The sequence below is a fragment of the Zeus faber genome, assembly GCF_960531495.2.
Source record: "Zeus faber genome assembly, chromosome: 2".
In the NCBI taxonomy this organism is placed as follows: domain Eukaryota; kingdom Metazoa; phylum Chordata; class Actinopteri; order Zeiformes; family Zeidae; genus Zeus; species Zeus faber.
Window position 1 is genome coordinate 28,113,260 of NC_137189.1, and position 22,593 is coordinate 28,135,852.

Consider the following 22,593-nt stretch of genomic DNA (forward strand, 5'->3'; position numbering starts at 1 on the left):
TCTCAAACTTTTCAAAAACAGAGAATCAACGGAAGAATTCTCTGTGCAGGTTGTTCAGCGATTTACAGTATTTTCTCGCATGTTGGGGGGCTTCTTTCAGCGGCGCTAGCGTGGCAAATGATTTGTTTGTCATTTGTTTAAAGAACAAAGTCAATTTTTACCTTGAAGGTTTTCACATCCGAATACATGTCGTATACAAACTGATCTTTTCCTTGTAGCTTCACATTCAGCTCATTCATGTGTGCCAGTATGTCCACAGCGAACACCAAATCACAAAGCCAGTGTGTGTCTTTCAGCTCGAAAAAATCATTTGCCTTTGATCGTAATTCAGTAAAAAAAATAAAATAAATTTGCAATCCACTCTTTGTTGAAAACCCAACACTCGCTGTCAATTTAGCGCTTTTTTTGTCCGCTCATTTTGTTATGGGTGATGCATACGTGATGATCAGGCAAAGTAAAGAAGAGTGATGACATCAGAGAAGGCCCGGCAATGTGCCATCTGGCGGTACCATTCAGTATTACAGGAAAACAACAGTGAAACGAATACTACAAATTGAAATATATTATAGAATTGTTGTGAATGTAAATGCCTCGCGGGCCGTATTAAACAACGCAGCAGGCCAGATATGGCCCGCGGGCTGTTGTTTGCCCACCCCTGACTTAACTACATTTTTAATAGAAAACACGGGCTCAAAATGGCTGCTCTGGCCTACGTCATTAACAATGACAGACAAATAAATAAGAAAAAAAACAAAACAAACTAAAATCAAAACGAGTGACCATGTCCACAAGAGGAGAGTTATATACTTTTCTAGTTAATTCAGCTTATTAACTGAGGTGTTCCTTAAAAAACCTAAATGAATCCCTCTGTCTCCCTCTTGACATTCCTTAAACTGTTTCCAAACAGATGATCAAAAGAATTGTAATCATCTGTGTGTCAGTGCACATGCATGCTTGCAGTTCTACTATACCTGTGTGTGTGTGTAGCTGCTTGTTGGTGCGCTGTAGGCGTCTGAACTGGATGGAACACTTCCTGTACCGTTGATCTACACACACACACACACACACACACACACACACACACACACACACACACACACACACACACACACACACACACACACACACACACACACACACACACACACACATCAACATCAACATACAGAACAACACAGAGACAGACAGAGCAACAGACAAAGAACCAGATAGACATGCAGATAGACATGCAGACTGACAGACAGACAGACAGAGTGACAGACAAATAGACAGAGCATCAGACATAGCAACAGAGTGACAGACAGAACAACAGACAGACAGAGCGACTGGCAAACAGACAAGACATACCTCCAGATAGTCCTCTGGTACCAGTCCGCTCTCTCCACTGGAGTTCTGAGCTTCGATCCATCCTCCTCCTACAGCCTACAGACAGAACAAAAGTCAGAACAACAGACAAGAGCGACAGACAGGAGCACAGATAGAAACTGCCCTGCTCGTTATTTGCTTCTAATCAACATTTAATGTGTGAATGACAAACAGCAGGGCTGCCACTTTTCAGTCAAAATTTGAATTATCGTTGGAACTTGGTGAAAAATGTTTAAATATTATTCACTATACCATATTATTTAAATGTTAAAAATGACTATTAAAAGCATATAAATTCCATCGTAAGTCGGCTTTACACTCAATCCGACCAACGACAAAAACTCCTACTGTCCCTTCTATGACATGCATCACCCCTCTCCGATAAACCCACTCCTCTGTGATAAGCTCCGCCCGGATGAGTCACTACAAAGTTACTTTTTTATTGTTACTGGGCTTAAAACTAAGTAAGTCATTAATGCTAACATTTTAGGGTATACCTGAAATATGTACCATGGCATACATTTATGATGCAAATTGAAGATGTAAACTTTAATTCACCCTTACCTTAGTAGATGCATTCCACCATGTTTATTTAAAGCGGTAGTGGCAGAACCGCATTACACCAATATTTTAAGACACGCTGCTTTACGTTACTAACACGCATGAGATTGTAAACAAAGATGGCGGAACGGGGATTCTGGAAATCACTCATTGGATGGATTATTGCAACGTTTGGTCATTATGGTGACAAAATAACTTGAGGTGAATTAAAGTTTACATCTTCAATTTTGAAAATAAGTCAGATTTTGATATATACTGTTTGTCGCTTATTTTGCCTCTCCTGTGAATTTGAGAGCCCCGACACGCAAATTCCTGTGGGACGCTGCGTCAGATGCTTAATCGTGTGTTTTTCTATTTAATATGAACTTTTTATTAATTGAATATACAGTAAACGAAGGGGAAAATTAATACCGTGAAATACTGTTTAGCGCAGTATTTTGATAGATAATGTACCGTACTGTGAAATTTCATGTTACATGTTACACAAACTACTCGTTGTTTAGAAGAAGGCTCTGCTCTCCCATTTTCTACCACATATTATGGGATGTGAAATCCAGACACATGCACAATCTAGGACGGCCACTGGGAGGCGTGAATTAAAATGTAAAGGCTGCAAACTTGATAACACAGGTCAATTTTCCAAGTTATTTCAATAAACGCGGTTAAATGGATGATGATAAACGCCGGTAAATGGATGATGTGTGCGTGACCTGGTTGAGGACGGTCAGCGTCTCTCCTTCCCTGACGCTCAGCTCGTTGTTTCCGGGTTCGGCCGTGAAGTCGTACAATGCCAGAGCCTGAACACACACACACACACACACACACACACACACACACACACACACACACACACACACACACACACACACACACACACACACACACACACACACACACACACACACAAAAATAATTGCCCTTGGTGCAGCTGACAACATAGATAAAATCCAAATATTCAAACAGGAATTACATTTTGAAAAAAAGGAAATAAGTATCCGACAAGGAAACCAGGAAAATAAAAATAAAACCGCTGAAATGAAGTGGACAAGGAACGAATGGACTGACGGCCCAGTCCTGCACCGGGATCCAAGGTTGAGAACCAAATTGCTCTACAACTATTATCTATCCCCGTGGTTCTAGAACTACGTTTTGGTCGTGAACCCCTTCTTAGATCTTTTTTCGGATGAGTACCGCCTTCACTGGCATTGGGGGAAAAAACTACATTTACATAAATTATGTATGTGTGTCGTATGTGCTTTTTTTAAAAACATTATATATCATTTGTATTTATTTTTAATTATATTTTTTAACATCTTTTAAAAAAAAATTCGGAGTAGCCCCTGCAGTGCCCCCCTAAAGAGTATGAGTACCCCCGGTTGAGAAACGTAAATATAGAGTGCGTGTGTGTGTGTCTGTGTGTGTGTGTGTGTGTGTGTGTGTGTGTGTGTCTGTGTGTATGTGTGTGTGTGTGTGTCTGTGTGTAGGTGTGTGTGTGTGTGTGTGTGTGTGTGACGACAGCAAAGTCAAGGAGGAAAGGTCTGGACATCCTGGGGTCAGCGCACGCACACGTACGCGCACGCTCCAACGCACGCACGCACGCACGCACGCTTGTCCTGTCAGATGACTCGTGCTATCGCTCCCTTCCTTCCTTCAGCTTAGTTTTCACTAAAATATTTACATGCATATTATATGTTGTATAACGTGTTTATCATGCTTAATAACACTTGACCAAAAATTGAACTTGCATTTCATCCAGTGACTCGATTTAAATTAGTACGTGGAAAAATATTGAAAAAATGTTTGTTTTCGCGCGTGTGTTTGTTGCTTCGTTCTTATTATTGACAACATTGAAATGTGTATTTTACAATAGTTTTGTACAACGAGTTTGTTTAAAATTGAAAAGGTTTGTCCTCGAATTAAAACCCCAGCGTTACCTTCATTTCTGCCTCCTTCACTCCAGCTGCTGCCACACAGTCACACCAATAAAACCATCAGAAGCGTCAAAAGCAGTCAGACAATGAGGTTATTTTACTTTCTCCAGCTGGAACTTGGAGTTGGAGCAGTTTTCCCAGCTGAGGAAGAGGAGGAAACCCGGAAGTGGAGGGATGGGAAAGCAGGCGTGGCCTGCGACGAGTCCCGTGGTTGCCAGGTCGAAAGAGAACCAGCAGCCAACCATCCGCCCAATCCTCCACAAGCCCGCAACGGGATGAACTCGTTTGAATTCAAAGGGTTTTATTCACGGATTCAACGATTCTATTTTAATATTAACATGAGAAAAAAAAAAGAATTATGTAGTTAAAAATGTCTACAAACCGATGGGTAAACGTAACCTAAAATAAAGAGAGAAAAATGTAATCATTGCTGTTTAAAACAAACAAACAAAAAATTTAATAATAATAATAATTATATATATATATATATATATATATATATATATATATATATATATATATATATATATATATATATAGACTAAGGATAAACTAAAATACAGCCAGATATGTGTAAACATTTCACTTGATATATGAAATATATATAAAGCAACTCATTCATATAAATCAACTAATGAACAAAATATGATGGTTTTCACTTTATGCGAAGAGATTTGTTACGGTCTTATGTTAATATATATCATAACTTTTATTTTGGAAGAATGTATTGTATAATGTATGTAATATATATATATATATATATATATATATATATATATATATATATATATATATATATATATATATATGTATATAATGTATGTTAATTATTGTATTGTTTATTACCCCTTACGCTTGTTTACTTTTAAGTATTAACTGGGCGTGTTAACTTATGGAGGCGGAGCTTGTGTAGCATTACGTGGTGACGTCCAACCACGAAAATGATGTAAAAGTTGCCACCATAAAAGAGTATAAGAAAAATAAAAGAGATAAATAAGAAACATGTCTATTCATATACAAAATATTGTGTGTGTGTGTGTGTGTGTGTGTGTGTGTATGCCTGGTTTAAAATGTCTTTATCTGCAGTTCAACTAATGGCCACGAGACAGTGCTGCAGAAAACCTCAGACTGAATGGAAGTCAACGGAAAAAGAATAAACTTCTCATGAGAAATACAGTCAATATTTTGCTAGATCTTGTGACTGCTATTCGTGTAGAATAAAATAATGATAAAATAGAATATAATAGTAAAGTAAAAATTAAAATTTAAAATAAAAATTGTCAAACACATAGTCATAGCTATATTTTGAAAGAAAATACAATCTTCTTCTTTTTCTTTCGGCTGCCCCCGTTAAGGGTCGCCACAGCGGATCATCTGCCTCCAATACCTTCTGTTCTGCATGTCCTCCCTCACCACATCCATAAACCTTTTCTTTGGCCTTCCTCTTTTCCTGTTGCCTGGCAGTTCCATCCTCAGCATCCTTCTCCCAATGTAACTCTCATCTCTCCTACACACGTGTCCAAACCATCTCAATCTGGCCTCTCTCACTTTTCCACCAAACTGTCCAAGCTGAGCTGTCCCTCTAATGTACTCCTTCTTAATCCTGTCCATCCTTGTCACTCCCAGTGAAAATCTCAACATCCTCAACTCTGCCACCTCCAGTTCAGCCACCTGCCTTTGTGTCTGTGCCACCACCTCTAAACCGTACAACATAGCTGGTCTCACTACCGTCCTGCAGACCTTCCCCTTCACTTTTGCTGGAACCCTTCTGTCACAGATCACTCCGGACACTCTTCTCCACCCACTCCACCCTCCGCTGCTTTGGATGGTCGACCCAAAGTACTTGAACTCATCCACCTTCTCCACCTCCAATCCTTGCATTCTTAGCTTTTTGCTGCACTCCCTCCCATTCAAGTTCGAGTTCAAGTTCAAGTTCAACTTCAAGAGATTATTTGTCACATACATTTCAGGCACATGTCTTACTCCTGCTGACTTTCAATCCTCTTCTCTCTAATGAATGCCTTCACTTCTCCAGGCTCTCCTCAACCTGCTCCCTACTCTCGCTACGGATCACAATGTCGTCCACGAACATCATAGTCCACGGAGCCTCCTGCCTGATTTCATCTGTTAACGTGTCCATCACCATTGCAAACAAGAAAGGGCTCAGAGCTGATCCTTGATGCAATCCCACCTCCACTTTGAATGCCTTCGTCACGCCTACTGCACACCTTACTACTGTCTGACTGCCCTCATACATATCTTGTACCACTCTTACGTACTTCTCTGCCACCCCGACTTCCTCATGCAATACTACACTTCCTCTCACGGCACCTATCATATGCTTTCTCTAAATCCACAAAGACGCAGTGCAACTCCCTCTTGCCTTCCCTGTACTCTTCCATCAGCATTCTTAAAGCAAACATTTAATCTGTAGTACTCTTTCCTGGCATGAAACCATACTGCTGCTCGCTGATCCCCACCTCTCCTCTTAAACTAGCCTCCACTACCACAACTTTATTCCAGTGTAGTTACTACAGCTCTGTACATCTCCCTTATTCTTGAAGATGGATACCAATACGCTTCTTCTCCACTCCTACGTCATCCTCTCCCTTTCCGGGATGGTGTCTCGTTAAGAATGCCATTGCCATCTCACCTAAACATTTCCATGCTTCCCCAGGTATGTCATCTGGGCCAACTGCCTTTCCACTCCTCATCTTCTTTAGTGCTGTTCTCACCTCATCCTTGCTAATTTGCTGCACTTCTTGATCCACTATCCCCACATCATCCACTCTTCTCTCCCTCTCATTTTCTTCATTCACACTCCTCACTAGTCAGCACATTCCCATCATTATCCTCCATCACAATAACCTGCTGTACATCCTTCCCAGCTTGGTTCCTTTGTCTTGCCAATCGGTACAAGTCCCTTTCTCCTTCCTTATTGTCCAACCTCTCAAACAACTCGTTGTATGTTTTTTCCGTTGCCTTTGCCACTTCTCTCTTCGCCTTGTGCAGTATCACCTTGTACTCCTGTCTACTTTCTTCATCTCTCTGACCATCCGATTTCTTCATCACCAACCTCTTCTGCTCTATGCTCTCCTGTACTTCCTCATTCCACCACCAAGAGTCCTTGTCCTCCTTCCGCTTCCTGCATGATACACCGAGTACCTTCTTGGCCGTCTCCATCACCACTTCTGCAGTTGTTTCCCAGTCATCTGGTAACAATTAATTCCCACGTATTGTCTGCCTTAACTCTTTCCTAAATTGCATCCAAAAAAAATACAATAAGAAATACAAAACGGAAATGGTCAGATATATAAATATGCGTTAGTACGTAAACCTCCGTAAATATACGTCAAACATGTGACATGAACAGCCAATCGTACAGAGCAGAGAAACAACCATGTGACACAAACAGCCAATCATCTCTTCAGAATGGCAGCACACAGCGGGAACGAGGACACCCGGAGCTGATGTGGTGGGTCTATGGCAATTTGAACACTCCACCCAACCCAAGCCCGGCACGACTCGCAGCCAACGCAAAAGGAGAGCGATTAAAAAAACAATCCACGGTAGGTGAGAGTCCCTCAGAACGCTCAGTCTCTTAAACCTGTAATAGGTACTGTAATAGGTATCTTACATGACCTGCAGGGCTACTGATACTGTTCCAGGAAAATTCTAAACCTACGTTAACCTACAGATGATTTTTGAACAATTGTAAGTCGCTTTGGATAAAAGCGTCTGCTAAATGACTAAATGTAATGTAATGTAAATGTTAACGCGTCATTATTGATGCACACAAGACCCAACGTCACTGAGACTCCAGATATACTTACATACAACAAGGTAAGTTATAACAATGACACTGTTTGGTTTAAAGCGAAAAATAAACAGGGTTTTTTCATAAACGTCATGTATAAATAATTCCCTAAAGCTAAACTTAAAAAACTGAAATGAAAAGGCCGAAAGTGTTAAGTATTGACAAGTTCTTCCATAATAATTGATTGAACTAATGACAAATTAATGTTAAAGTTAATAAAATTAATTAAAACTAAAACTAAAACTAATAAACTGGACCCCGTGTATTTCTTGCTGCCTGCAGATATATTCATTATTATTATTATTACAGGTACTCCTCACTTAATGACCAAGTTCCGTTCCTAGGACCAGGTCGTTAAGTGAATTGGTGGATAAGTGAGGACCTGTGTTATTTCACGGTAAGGGGGCGTGGCCATTACGAACGCAAGTGTAGTGAATACTGACAGACTGCGGGAACGACACTGAGACTGAGGACGGTGATGAGATGAGATGTATACAGTGTATATAGTATATAGAGTATATATAGTGTATAAACTGTATATAGTATATAAAAGATGTGCCATGAGATGCTTGACGTTGAGAAACGGCAGTATTGTACGTAGTGTAAAATACAGACTGGTCAGAGAGCTGGTCGTAAGTCAGAACGGTTGTTAAACAGGTAGGTCGTTAAGTGAGGAGTACCTGTATTACTTTTATTAATAATTGTGTTGTTACTTTTGAATTATTACTAATTAATAAAAATGTATCCACCCGTAAAAGTGTGCAGGGATTGAAAATGACTATGGCTGTAAGAGTTTCTATATATTACAATAAGGCTGCATTATACTTATACTGATATCTAAAAATAGTCCAGAGAAGGAGAAAACATGAGATGATGTCATTTAATTTAACTATCCTGTTATATTATATCACTTTAAACCATTTCATCATCATCACTCCTTGTCTCACTGTAAGGCCGCAGATCTGGCAACCCTGGGACACTTTCTGTGTTTACAGGAGACACACAGCGCTATCTGCTGACATATACACACACACACACACACACACACACACACACACACACACACACACACACACACACACACACACACACACACACACACACACACACACACACACATGGATAAGATAAAATATAAACAGTTGTAAAGTGTAAACACACACAACCAGATATGTGTGCAGATGAATATGATACATTTTTTCACAAAGCCCCACAAACGAAAACAAAACATAAAAAACTTCTGACAGACAAATTGAGACAGACAGACAGACAGACAGACAGACAGAAAGAAAAGCAGACAGAAAGACAAACAGACAGACAGACAGACAGACAGCAAGATAGACAGACAGACAGACATAATTATTCAAAATAAATCATTAATGTCATCCTTAATAAATGTATGTATATGTTATGAATACAGTATATATTATACAAATTTGGGCTTGTGGAACTGGCAGACACCGACCTCAAGGTCCTTACTTTTTTTTAACTCACCGCAGCAATTACTATGAAATGAAAACGTGTCCACAAATGAATTAATATCAATTAGGCTATAATCAACAATTCAACCATTAAAATATTCTATTAAAAATATGTGTGGAAAGTGTGGAAAATAAATGAATTTACAAAAAAAAAAACTTAACATTCATATTAAACACAAATAAAATATCATATTAATCACATTTCAATTATCTCAAAAAGACAAAAGTTTTGACTTTCGTGTGAAAGAATTTACGGCCACAAGAGAGCGCCACTTACCATTACATACCACCACTCCACTTTCGCTCTCTTGCGCACAATGTCTTCAGCCCTGGAAAAACAAAAAGTGAAGATAAACTAAAATACCGACAGAAATATCTAAACACTGCACATAGAAATATAATTAAAGAATATAAAAATTTATTTAATTTCTTTGGACGACGCCATCCACTGTAATACTTCAACGCATCCGTCATTCATACAAATAAGAAATTACATCCTACAATCAAAACAGAAATGAATCAGAATCAGTTAGTTTAGTTAGTTAGTTAATTACCTAATTACTTAGCTTTTGTGTCTTTGTACTTATTGTGCATAATCTCCGATGCGTTGCAAAAACATTTCACTACATATGTATGCCCATATGTATGTATGTAGTATGTGATAAATAAACCTCTTGAATCTTGAATCTCTTAAAGATAAAATATAAACAGTTGTGAAGTCAGCCAGACGGACGGAAGGACAGACAGACAGACAGACAGACAGACAGACAGACAGACAGACAGACAGACAGACAGACAGACAGACAGACAGACAGACAGATGACAGCAGCAGCTGCTCTCCCAGCTGACAGACAGACTTCCAGTACCCGGCTCTGGGCGCCTTCTTTTAGCCGTTGTTGTCGCTCCTTTATCGGGGTAACTTCCCTCAGTGCGTCGACACCAGCTGGAGCTCCGGTTAGGGACCGTCAATAAAGTACGGGTTTTCCGCGTCTTTTTTTGTTTGTTTTGTCTTTTTTTTTTTTTACATCACTGCTTACATGATAACTTGACATGAAACCACTAAATTAATATAAATATTTATATATAATAATAGTAATATAATATTAAGAAAAAATATGTATTTTATTCATTAGAATTCATTTTAATTTCCGAGTAAAAGAGACAAAAGAAAGAGATGCTGAGATTTTTTTTTAAATAAATATAGCTGCAGGCTGCAAGCCACTGGGTCCAGTTTATTTGTTTTAAGCACGTGTTATGTGTAATCGTTCCATCTGTAACAATAACAAAAACAACTTTTGTAATTACTTTTCATAACAATAACAATAAATACATTTTATTTTAGAAATATATAAATACAAGTTAATTTTAATTATTACTTTATTGTATTGTATGGACAATTCAGTTTAATAGATGACTTGTCTACATTGTAATGCAGACAAGATCTATGGAACTCCAACATTAGTTTATTATTAGAATTATTATGGAAGAACTTGTAAGTTCTTAACACTTCCTGTATTTCCATTTAAAAAATTTAGTTTAGGTGTAGGATATTGTATTTATACATGATATTTATACATAATATTATTATTATTATTATTATTATTATTAATAATAATAATAATAATAATAATAATAATAATAATAATATAACAATAATAATAATAATTATTATTATTATTATTATTATTATTATTATTATTATTATAATAATAACAATAATAATTAATGACTTTTTTTCCAATATAGGCCATGTATAAATACAATATCCTACACCTAAACTAATAAACTAAACGGACCGTAGTCATTCAGGCAGGCAGGAGAGGCGATCTTCGGGACAGGAACGATGGTGGACCTCTTGAAGCAGGACGGGACCACTGATTCAGCCAGGGAGATGTTGAATATTGTGGTGAACACCGGGGCTAGCTGCTTAGCACAGGTCTTCAGTACTCGCCCAGATATGCCATCTGGGCCCGCAGCTTTCCTGGTGTTCACCTGCATCAGAGCCCTCCTGACCTCGTGCACGGACACTGAGAGTGAGCGCTCATCCCCTGCGGTGTAACTCCAATTAGCCGGCGAGCTAGCGGTGCTGTTGCCAGACTGGAACCGCGCATAAAAGGAGTTCAGTTCGTTGGCTAGGGAGGCGTCCACACTCGTGGCTCTGTACGCCCGTTTAGCGTCCCTCACCGCCCTCCGCAGATTGTACGATGCCGCTTTGTAATTGTCCATATTTCCAGATACAAGACCGTCGTTGTAAGCGGTCATGCGAGCATTCAGAGCGCAGCGGATGGATTTATCAACCCACGGTTTCTGGTTTAGAAATATCTGAACTTTCACCATGGGAATGATCTTATCTGCTAGCGTAGTTACAAAACTCACTGCCACCTCCGTAAATTCGCTGACGTCACTTGAACTTGATTGGAACATGTCCCAGTCTACGTCAGTCAGAGTGTTCTGAAGAGCAGCCTCTGATTAGTCCGTCCACCGCTTCACTTCCCTTGTCACCACCAGTTCTCGCATATATTTGAGTTACCATATTTGCTCAAATATAAACAGTTACTCAAATAAATACCGGGCCTCTAATAAATGATGGGGGTGTGGTCAAAACAAACAAATAAAGGCCTGAGCCCTACTTCAATTTAAGACCAGGGTTAGGGGAAAACCCAAGGATGAACTACTGATGCCTGTTACACAGCATGTGTACTGTATGCCGGTTAAGCATAATGTACATTTCCCCTGCTTTACTGTAAATTGATAAATCCATGAATACAATCATGTTATCTTCAACACTTGGTTGTCTTCAACTCATTGTGTGAGAGGTAAACCTAACTCTGAGAATTCGAGCAAGGTTTTTTTTGTCCTACGGTGTGCCGTGTGCGCACATTATAAGTTATTATTACTTATTACGACTACTCTATGGAAATACTTATTTAAAGTATATTATTAGCATCTATCGATCACTATTGCTTTTCAGAATGACGACTATGAACGTGCACACACTTAAGTTATATTGACCAATTATGACTATTGATTGTATGAGATCATTTCTATCTGTATTGATGCATCACCCATAATTGTTTATCACATGTTTCTGCTGTTTTACCTACTACTTACTACCAAAGCAGACCACTGGTAAAGCCTTTGGCCATCTCTTTGTTTACACTTAATGGCCCATCATTGTGTCACTCAACAGGTCTGGAAGCCTCCACACCTAAGACATACATATGCAAACGTGGACCAATTGACAAAAATCTCCACATTTCAATGGATAAATCCACCCCTCTTTTACTGAGCGGTGAAATTTCCTCTCTGTAGAGGGGGATTTAAAAATCCAGTTTACCAAAATACAGGTCTGAATTCTTAATTCATAGTTGGCGATTAATGTAAGAGTTGGAAAATAATCCTTGAAGCAAACCATGGAGTTTAAACTGTATCAACAGTAAACCAATCTTGAGCGTTCAGGAGCATCTACTGTATCTAACAATTAAAAAGTTAATAAACCCTCAGAACTAGAACCTAATAAATGACACACTTGGCTTTAAAAAGAAGGAAAACTGCTGTTTACATCATCTATCACTCGTCATTTGAATGTATCAAGTATTGCATTGCATACCTGTTTGGTCTTACCTCTTAGCAGTACATTGTCTCACAACAGTGTTTATCTTGCCATTCAGTATGACAGTGCATTGTTGTGGCCCACGACTAGTTTAGATATCCGCTATCAAGTTGACTCACTGTCATTATTGCCTGCATTTTATTTGGACTTTCTTTTAGGTAAATACTTTTATATTATTTATACTGTACTACTTCTTTCCATTTTAGATTTTTTAAATGTTGTCTTTGGCTCTGAGGCTAAGAATCACATTACTGGTAATGATGCTTGCATTGTTATCAAGTATTTGACGATAAACCTGAAACTATAAATACATAGACCTAGTTTGAGTGCTCTTATGACAAAGCTATTGAACTTTTTCATTTAAAAATTGTAAATAAAAAAACAGCTTCCATTTTGAAATTAACAAGCTGTACAAAATGTAGATTAAAATAAAGCATTAAGAAATGTTCTCATTCATATGACAAAAAAAAAACAATTGAACTTTGAAAGATGACCATTGGTCAGGGTTCAAAGGACAATATCTCAGGTAATGAGTTGGGGGTTAGGGTTAGGGTGAAAATCTGAAATCTCTCTCGGAAATGTGATTGTGTTTTTGTGAAGTTAGCGCCATCTCATGGTGACACACTGCAATTGAATGAATGGGCGTGTTTACAGTTAAGATTAAACACTCCATGTCAGGACACATGGGGCGGGGGATAAATTCCAGCCGATTGGCAGCTGGCTGCGAGCCGCCTGGTGGTTGCCTGGAAACCTGCTGGAAACTGGCGGGAAGCTGGTTGTAATTCGGCTGTCAACTGGCTGGGACAGCCCTCTTCAAGTGGCTCCTACTGTATACTAACATAGTTACATTACCTTAGCATTTAGTCCCCAGCCTCTCATGTCCTTGATTAGAGGCTGGATGGTGTCAATTAGTAATGTCATTATTATTATTATAATTATTATTACAATTATGATTTACATTAATTATTATATCAATATATATTTATTATTGTTATTCATATTATAGCTTGACAACACTTGACAACAGCTTGACAAGTTGTCAGTTTCTCAGTTGAAAAAAGAGCGGCCCCTCCGCGGTCCATGAGCACCGCGGTGGGGACCGCTCCATTTTCAACCAAGAAACCGTTGTTTCATGTCATGATGCCAGACCAGAAGAATCAGTCAACTCCGTGGAGTGGATGGATTCAAAGGTCTCAACCAAGGCGAGAGAGCCATGTAGAGCATGGCTCTGAATACTTCCACCGTGGCCAGGTTCACTCATCATCACTAAATTATAGTTACAATACACTGAAGGAATAAAGCCAATAACACAAAGTTAACACAGGTTAAACTTATAATGATTTTGAACACAATTTAACCACACCCGTGTATAATAACCCCCCTGGGAATGCTGGAAGGCTCCTGGACCACACCCCACCCAGCACACTACAATATACTTTTTCGATAAATATATATATTTATATACACATTTAATGTGTATTTTTTCAGTTTCAGGATATAACTACTGTTCGCAACTTAAGTCGAGCATCGGCTTTGTGTTGAATGCTGAACAGTGACGCTACTTTAGCTCCAAGGCATATATTGCCATGGTAACCTAGCTGACATCTTTTCAAACGGGATCTTAGGAACCCGCTTATACCGGAAGTTTCAGGCTCATGAAATTTAGCTTAGCTTAGGGCTTAAGCGACCTTTAGGGAAAACCCCTTAGGATCCATCACTCCTTGAACAGTACAGACACATCTCTATACACTTTGCTGCTAAAATCAAGGAAAAAGCTGTCTCCCCTCAATTTCTGGAAAATATTAATACTATTTTCTTGAAAAAAGAATAGCTTTCATCTAATAAAACAATGACCACAGATTAAATCGGATTTAATGGGCTCATGAGCCATGACCACTGTCTTATTCAATATATACAATAAATAGATGTATTATAGTTATTGTAATCATTTTTATTAATCTTTTTGTATTGTATTTTATGTTATTATACAGTATGTTATATACATATACACATACATACATACATACATACATACATACATATATATATATATATATACAGTATAGCAATATACATCAATATAGTATTTATATATATATCATACTGTACGTATATCATAAATGAAACAGAGGCTTTGTGTAACAGAACTTCATGGAGTGTCAGTGGAGAAAAACTCGTAATTTGTGGACGGTCCCTATGCCGCCGCACCGCAGCTCCTGTCAGCTGGACGTCAGACGGACGAACAGGCAGACAGGCAGATAGAGCGACAGATAGTCTTGATGGCTCCCCTGCAGGTCGCGGTGTTGTGGCGCCTCTCCCTCATTTTGTTCTTCACCGCTTTCCTCTTCTTCCTCGACGTGTTTTCTCTGAGGAAAACCCCCTGTTTCCAAGCCGACAGGAACTCCTCCAACAGCTCCACGACCCAGGAGGTAAGTCTGGAAAGTCAGGGAAGACTGGAAGGACTGGAATGTCAGGGAAGACTGGAAGTACTGGAAAGTCAGGGAAAACTGGAAGTACTGGAAAGTCAGGGAAGACTGGAAGTTTTCAGAGCTAGATTCTGGGTCTATAAACGGCAATACATTTATTATTTTAAATTTTAAATTTTTAATTTTTAGACCATTGACTGTGTCTGTATTTTTATATATTATTATTATTATTATAATTGTTATTATTATTATTATTATTATTAGTGTAATAATAATAATATGTATTATTATTCTTATTAATATAATCAATATTAATGTTAATATTATAAATATTTTTATTTATTCATGGGAGCACAATTTGATTTGATGTGTTATGAAGTTGCAACAGTTGTTGTGAAATAAGAACATAAATAGATTTCCCCCCGCCCCCCCCAGTGTGTTTTCTTATCTCAGGGCCAGACTCTCTACATGATCGGACTCTTACTGGGGTCACTGATTGGGGGACCCGTTTCTGACTGGTAACACACACACAAACACACACACACACACACACACACACACACACACACACACACACACACACACACACACACACACACACACACACACACACACACACACACACACACACACACACACACATTACATTATGTCATTGATCAGATGCTTTTGTCCAAAGCGACTGACAATAAGTACATTTGTCACAGAAGCAAACCAACTGTATGTCACAATTACAGCTAAACATTCTCTAGACACAAGCAGCACCAGTAGAGACAGAGAGAGTTTCGTTTGTAATGAAAGTATGTTAGACAGCAAAAGGGAAAAGAGGTGGGGTAGACAGGTCCAGGTCCAGGTGTAGTCTGAAGAGATGGGTCCTTAGTCGGCGACAGAAGATGGAGAGACGATTCAGCTGTTCTGACACATGGGAGGGAGGCTTCCACGATTGGGGAGCCAGGAATGGGAAGAGTTGCGATCGGGGTCAATGACCACGTAGCGTTGGAGGAGCAAGGTGGCCTGCGATGGTGGAGGAGTCTGGAACCTGACCAGTGGTTTTAAGCTTGATCTGAGCAGATATGTGAAGAAGTGAAGTGATCCAATTAGGGCAGTGAAATGAGCACATTTTGGTTGGTTGTTAGTGGTCGGTAGAAGTCTGTGGAGGTATGTCGTGCTCTGTAGAGGTCTGTTGTGGTCTGTAGGAATACGAGCGGTCTGTAGAGGACTGTAGTGGTCTGTAGAGGTATGTAGTGGTCTGTAGAGGTCTGTAGTGGTCTGTAGAGGTCTGTAGTGGTCTGTAGAGGTCTGTAGTGGTCTAGATGTATGTAGTGGTCTGTAGAGGTCTGAAGTGGTCAGTAGAGGTATGTAGTGGTTTGTAGAGGTCTGTAGTGGTCTAGAGGTACATAGTGGTCTGCAGAGGTCTGTATTGGTTGATAGAGGTACGTAGTGTTCTGAAGAGGTCTGTAGTGGTATGTAGAGGTATGTAGTGGTCTGTAGAAGTCTGTAGTGGTCTAGATGTATGTAGTGGTCTGTCGAGGTCTGAAGTGGTCAGTAGAGGTACAGTATGTAGTGGTCTGTAGAGGTATGTAGCGGTCTAGAGGTATGTAGTGGTCTGCAGAGGTCTTGAGTGGTCTGTAGAGGTATGTAGTGGTCTGCAGAGATCTGTAGTGGTCTGTAGAGGTATGTAGTGGTCTGTAGAGGTCTGTCGTAGTCTGTAGAGGTATGTAGTGGTCTGTAGAGGTCTGTAGAGGTCTGTTGTGGTCTGTAGAGGTATGTAGTGGTCTGTAGAGGTCTGTAGTGGTCTGTAGTGGTCTGTAGTGGTCTAGAGGTATGTAGTGGTCTGCAGAGGTCTTTAGTGGTCTGTAGAGGTATGTAGTGGTCTGCAGAGGTCTGTAGTGGTCTGTAGAGGTATGCAGTGGTCTGTAGAGGTCTGTCGTAGTCTGTAGAGGTATGTAGTGGTCTGTAGAGGTCTGTAGTTGTCTAGAGGTATTTAATAGTCTATAATCAGAATCAGAATCGTCTTTATTGCCAAGTAAGTTTAGATGTACAAGGAATTTGTCTTGGTGTATAAATGGAACATAAATGTAAAGTAGAGCAACAGGAAAACAATAAGTAAAATATATAAGAATATGTCAAATAATGCTGTCTTTGTTTTTTAAATACAGCTGTACAATTTGTGCAGGAATGTGCACATGTTGAGTATAAAGTGTAACAGTATGTGCAATGCTCACGGATAATTGTCCAGGAGGATGAGGAATTTGCGTTAATGTAATGCATTGACATATAGAGTGTACAGGTCCGTGTAGTGTATATGGAGGAAGGGGGTGGGGGTTTCAGTGGGGGGTCCCAGGCCTTGTTGATGAGGCCAGTTGCAGATGGGAAGAAACTGTTCTTGTGGCAAGAGGTTTTGGCCTTGTTGGACCGCAGCCTCCCGCCAGAGGGAAGTGTTTCAAACAGTTTATGTCAGGGGTAGGAGGGGTCAGCCACAATCTTACCTGCACGCCTCAGGGTCCTGGAGGTGTACGGGTCCTGGAGAAATGGCAGATTGTAGCCAATCACCTTCTCAGTGGAGCGAATGACACGCTGCAGTCTGCCCTTCTCCTTGGTGGTTGCAGCAGCGTACCAGATGTTGATGGAGGAGGTGAGAATGGACTTAATGATGGAGGTGGAGGTGTAGAAGTGCACCATCATCGTCTCTGGCAGGTTGAACTTCCTCAGTTGCCGCAGGAAGTATGTCCTCTGCTGGGCTTTCTTGATGATGCAGTTGATGTTCAGCTCCCACTTGAGGTCCTGGGAGATGATGGTTCCCAGGAAGCGGCAGGACTCCACAGTGTCAACTGGGTAGTCACACAGGGTGATGGGGGCGAGTGGAGTGATATCAGTCTATAGTGGTCGGTAGAGATATGTAGTGGTCTATAGAGGTCTCTAGTGGTCTGTAGTGATCTGTAGAGGTCTGACAGGCAGGTGGTTCAGCCAGAAGAGCCTTGCAGTATCTAGACGGGAGATGATAAGAACCAAAACCCGAACTTGTGTCGCATCCCTTGTGAGGTATGGCCATATTCTTGGGATGCGGTAGAGGATAAACCTGCAGGAGTGCGTTGTAGCAATGATGTGGGCGAAGCTGGAGAACTGGTTATCCAGAATTACCCCAAGGCTCTTGCCCGACTGAGAGGGGGATAATTTGGTGTTCTCGATAGTGATGGAGAAGTTTGTGGGAGGGCAGCCTTTCCCAGGGAGAAGGAGGAGCTCCGGCTTGTCAAGGTTGAGGTTCAGGTGGGGGCCACACATCCATGTGTTAATGTCTTGAAGACATGCAGAGATGCGCCTCCCCATATGCTTAAGAGGGAATGCACACATACACACACACACACACACACACACTGGAAGACACACACACACACACACACACACAATGAGACACACACACCGACACACACACAATGAAACACACACATACACACACACACACAATGAGACACACACACACACTGAAACACACACACACACACCGACACACACCGACACCGACACACACACATACACACACACACACACACACACACACGGACACCGACACACATACACAAACACACACACACACACACACACACACACACACACACACACACACACACACACACACACACACACACACACACACACACACACACACACACACACACCTCAATTCCAAAATGTAACCATCTTTTCTTACTGTGTGTGTGTGTGTGTGTGTGTGTGTCTGTATGTAGGTACGGGAAGCGGGCGGTGCTGCTGGTGTGTGTGTGTGTGCACGCTGTGTGTGGTGTGCTCCCAGCTCTTCTTCATCACCCACTCCTCTTCCTCGCCGTGCGCTGCCTGACGGGGGTTAGCTTCTGTGGTATCAACAGCTGCTCCTTTAGCCTGGGTACACACACACACACACACACACACACACACACACACACACACACACACACCCACACACACACACACACACACACACACACACACACACACACACAGACATCACATTATGTCATTGATCAGATGCTTTTGTCCGAAGCGACTGACAATAAGTACATTTGTCACAGAAGCAAACCAACTGTATGTCACAGTTGGAAATTACGTGGAGGAATTATGTACGGGGCCCAAAGCAAGCTGCCAATCATAGCTTGTGGTGCTGCACATAGTTCGATTTTTGGAGAGGCGCACGTAGCTCCGGCGGTGGTCTCTACGTCCTACGCAAGGACCGTAAGTAAGGCAACCATAAATCAGCCTTTATAGTGTATAGACCAGTTCCATTGTGTAGACCAGTTCCAGTATGTAGACCAGTTCCAGTGTGTAGACCAGTTCCAGTATGTAGACCAGTTCCAGTGTGTAGACCAGTTCCAGTATGTAGATCAGTTCCAGTTTGTAGACCAGTTCTGGTGTGTAGACCAGTTCCAGTGTGTAGACCAGTTTGAGTATGTAGACCAGTTCCAGTGTGTAGACCAGTGCCAGTGTGTAGACCAGTTCCTGTGTGTAGACCAGTTCCTGTGTGTAGACCAGTTCCTGTGTGTAGACCAGTTCCGGTGTGTAGACCAGTTCCAGTATGTAGATCACTTCCAGTGTGTAGACCAGTTCCAGTGTGTAGACCAGTTCCAGTGTGTAGACCAGTTCCAGTGTGAAGACCAGTTCTAGTATGTTGACCAGTTCCAGTGTGTAGACCAGTTCCGGTGTTTAGGCCAGTTCCAGTGTGTAGACCAGTTCCAGTGTGTGGACCAGTTCCAGTGTGTGGACCCGTTCCAGTGTGTGGACCAGTTCCATTAGGTAGATCAGTTCCAGTGTGTAGACCAGTTCAGGTGTGTAGACCAGTTCTATAACATTGCAGTGTGTAGACCATTCCCAATGCTTAGACCAGTTCCAGCGTTTAGACCAGTTCCAGAGGTCTCAGGTGGGTGTCCTTTCCCTTTAGGGGTGGAATGGAGTCTTCCTCGCTACCGCATGTGGCCTCCTGCTCTGCTGTCCTTCTCCTTCAGTGTGGGAATGATGGTCCAGGCCCCGCTAGCCTATGCCTGCCCCTCCTGGACCACGCTGCACCTGGCCATGGGCATCCCGCAGGTCCTCTGCCTGCCGCTCTACATGTGGGTAAACAGTTTGTGAAGGACCTCCCATTTCACCTTCCAGGACCCGCAATCCATGCTGAAAACTGAATACATATTGTTATTATGTTACAGGGATACTCTCCAGTTCTGCATGCTTTGTTAGCTCAATACATGGATTCAGGGGGGTTCAACTAGGCTAGCTCCTGGGAAATTTGGGAAATACCAAGGCCCACTCGTGGCAGGTGTTGCCGTGAAAATCGTCCCAATTTTTAATTAAAAATAAACGAGTGGAACTTAGTTCTTGTGTTGCAACATCAAGATTACAAGGCTGCACTAATTCATCAAATTCATCAGTTCTAGCAGAACAAGTTTCAGCCATAGCGACAACTATAAGTACTGATGAAAGATTTTACGGGCTTTTGAGATTCAGTTCTTGACGAGTCGACGAGTTCTCTGCGTCACCACTAGTAGGCCATAGTCATAATAATAATAAGCACGGTTCTACATGTTCCTAGTTTTTACAATGTTTCTAGTGGTGAACAGGAAGTGCTTGAATACAGTCCTAAACCAGTCCTATGCGTTCTGTATCTTGAAATCAGTTGACTGGCTGAAAATCCTGTTCGGGAGGTTCAACTTTGGGATGCGAGGTGAAGCCTGGAACATGCATGTTTTCCCATATGAAGTTAATTTCCTTCACAGATATACAAAGATGGTTAGAGATTAACTGAGCGGAGCTGCAGATCAGTGTGAGACGATCGGAAGGTTTTCTGTTTGCTTCCAAGCGACTGATAAAACAACCCTCAATCATTTACTGTTTCATGGATAATTCACTCTCTTTCTCTCCGTCTCGCTCATGATCTCTCTCCTTCTACCTCTATTGTGAAAACAAATGGAAAACAAAATGGGAAGGATAAAACCTAAAATAAAAAATAATATTTTTTTAAATTGCGATCAAAATATTTTTATCGATAAGTAAGATAAACATAGCTATTAGAAATATACACAGAGATATGTGAAGATAAATAGATTTAAAAAATGTATATTGCTCTTCAAAAAGTACATATATCAACAGTATATACTGTACATCGCTCCCTTTCTCTCACCCTCCCCTCCCTCCCTTTCTCAACCCACTCCCTCCCTCCCTGCCCTCCCCTCCTTCCTCCTTCCTCCCTCTTGCTCTCTCCCTCCCTCCCCTCCCCTCCCATCCTTCACCTCCAGCTCTCTCCCAGAGTCTCCTCGCTGGTTGAAGTTGAAAGGAAAGACCGCCATCTTGGCTCAATATTCCAGAAACAGTCCTGAGGACACACACTGTCTGAAGCAGGTACACACATACACATACACACACACACACACACACACACACACACACACACACGCGCACACACACACACACACACACACACACACACTTTCTGAAGCAGGTACACACACACACACGCGTTATTAATATTTGGGTTTTTTATGTACAGTATGTGTATGTGTGTATGTGTTCAGCTGTTGGAGCCGACAGAAAGTGATCAAAAAGTTCCGGGCGCGGAGCAAAGCCATGCCCCTTGTGAAATCATCCACCTGCGGCATCCCACGATCCTCCTACGCTTGGCCATCATGAGCTACCTAGGGTTAGTGTGTGCGTTTGTGTGTGTGTGTGTGTGTGTGTGTGTGTGTGTGTGTGTGTGAATGTTAATGATAATATTGATATATGAATAATAATATTTATGATTTTAAACAATGTGTTAAAACATTTTAAACATCACAAAAGCCTTTATGAGGTACTAAATTATTAGATAAATTCTGAAATTATGAGGATACTAAATTATAAGGACAGTTAACAACAACATAAAATTAGGAAATTATGAGGACACTAGATTATGAGGACACTAAATTATTAGATAAATTATGAGATTATGAGGACACTAAATGATGAGGTTAAATTATGAAATTATGAGGACACTAGATTTTGAGGGCACAAAATTATAAGATCAATTATGAGATTATGAGGACATATAATACACATCTAATATTTCAAGGACACTAGATTATGAGGACATTCAATTATGAGATTATGGGGACACTAAATGATGAGGACACTAAATTATTAGATAAATTATGAGATTACGACAACACTTAACTATGAGGGACACAAAATTATGAGATTATGAGGACACAAAATAAAAATCCCAATGTCCAATTAATGCCATATATGCACACACACACACACACACACACACACACACACACACACACACACACACACATATATACATATACATATACATACACAATTTAAACATTAGCCTGTTATGTGCCTGTTATGACCTGTGCTGTACTTAATGTTTAAC

The 22,593-nt window shown here is 40.7% G+C and overlaps 2 protein-coding genes across 4 annotated transcripts in view; one reads left to right on the top strand and one right to left on the bottom strand.

The window, feature by feature from the left end:
- LOC307245608 (sorting nexin-9-like) overlaps positions 1 to 10,088 on the bottom strand; it is a 42,621-nt gene extending 32,533 nt beyond the window's left edge. For 2 of the 3 annotated variants that reach the window (XM_080021253.1, XM_080021252.1), the window contains exons 1-4: positions 3,861 to 3,997; positions 2,637 to 2,723; positions 1,348 to 1,422; positions 972 to 1,046 (exon numbers count right to left, since the gene is read on the bottom strand). In XM_080021253.1, the coding sequence (XP_079877379.1) occupies positions 972 to 1,046; positions 1,348 to 1,422; positions 2,637 to 2,723; positions 3,861 to 3,866 (243 nt within the window). In that variant the 5' untranslated portion in view covers positions 3,867 to 3,997. Of the gene's footprint in view, positions 1 to 971; positions 1,047 to 1,347; positions 1,423 to 2,636; positions 2,724 to 3,860; positions 3,998 to 9,432; positions 9,485 to 10,021 lie in introns of those variants that run through there. The other variant, XM_080021254.1, reaches the window with a different exon arrangement.
- A 4,929-nt stretch (positions 10,089 to 15,017) lies between these two features.
- The window catches only part of LOC307248258 (solute carrier family 22 member 13), a 15,460-nt gene continuing 7,884 nt past the window's right edge, over positions 15,018 to 22,593 (top strand). The window contains exons 1-6 of the mRNA XM_080024596.1: positions 15,018 to 15,197; positions 15,630 to 15,712; positions 18,941 to 19,095; positions 20,125 to 20,293; positions 21,473 to 21,575; positions 21,749 to 21,873. Coding sequence (XP_079880722.1) covers positions 15,048 to 15,197; positions 15,630 to 15,712; positions 18,941 to 19,095; positions 20,125 to 20,293; positions 21,473 to 21,575; positions 21,749 to 21,873 — 785 coding nt within the window. The 5' untranslated portion in view covers positions 15,018 to 15,047. The remainder of the gene's footprint in view (positions 15,198 to 15,629; positions 15,713 to 18,940; positions 19,096 to 20,124; positions 20,294 to 21,472; positions 21,576 to 21,748; positions 21,874 to 22,593) is intronic.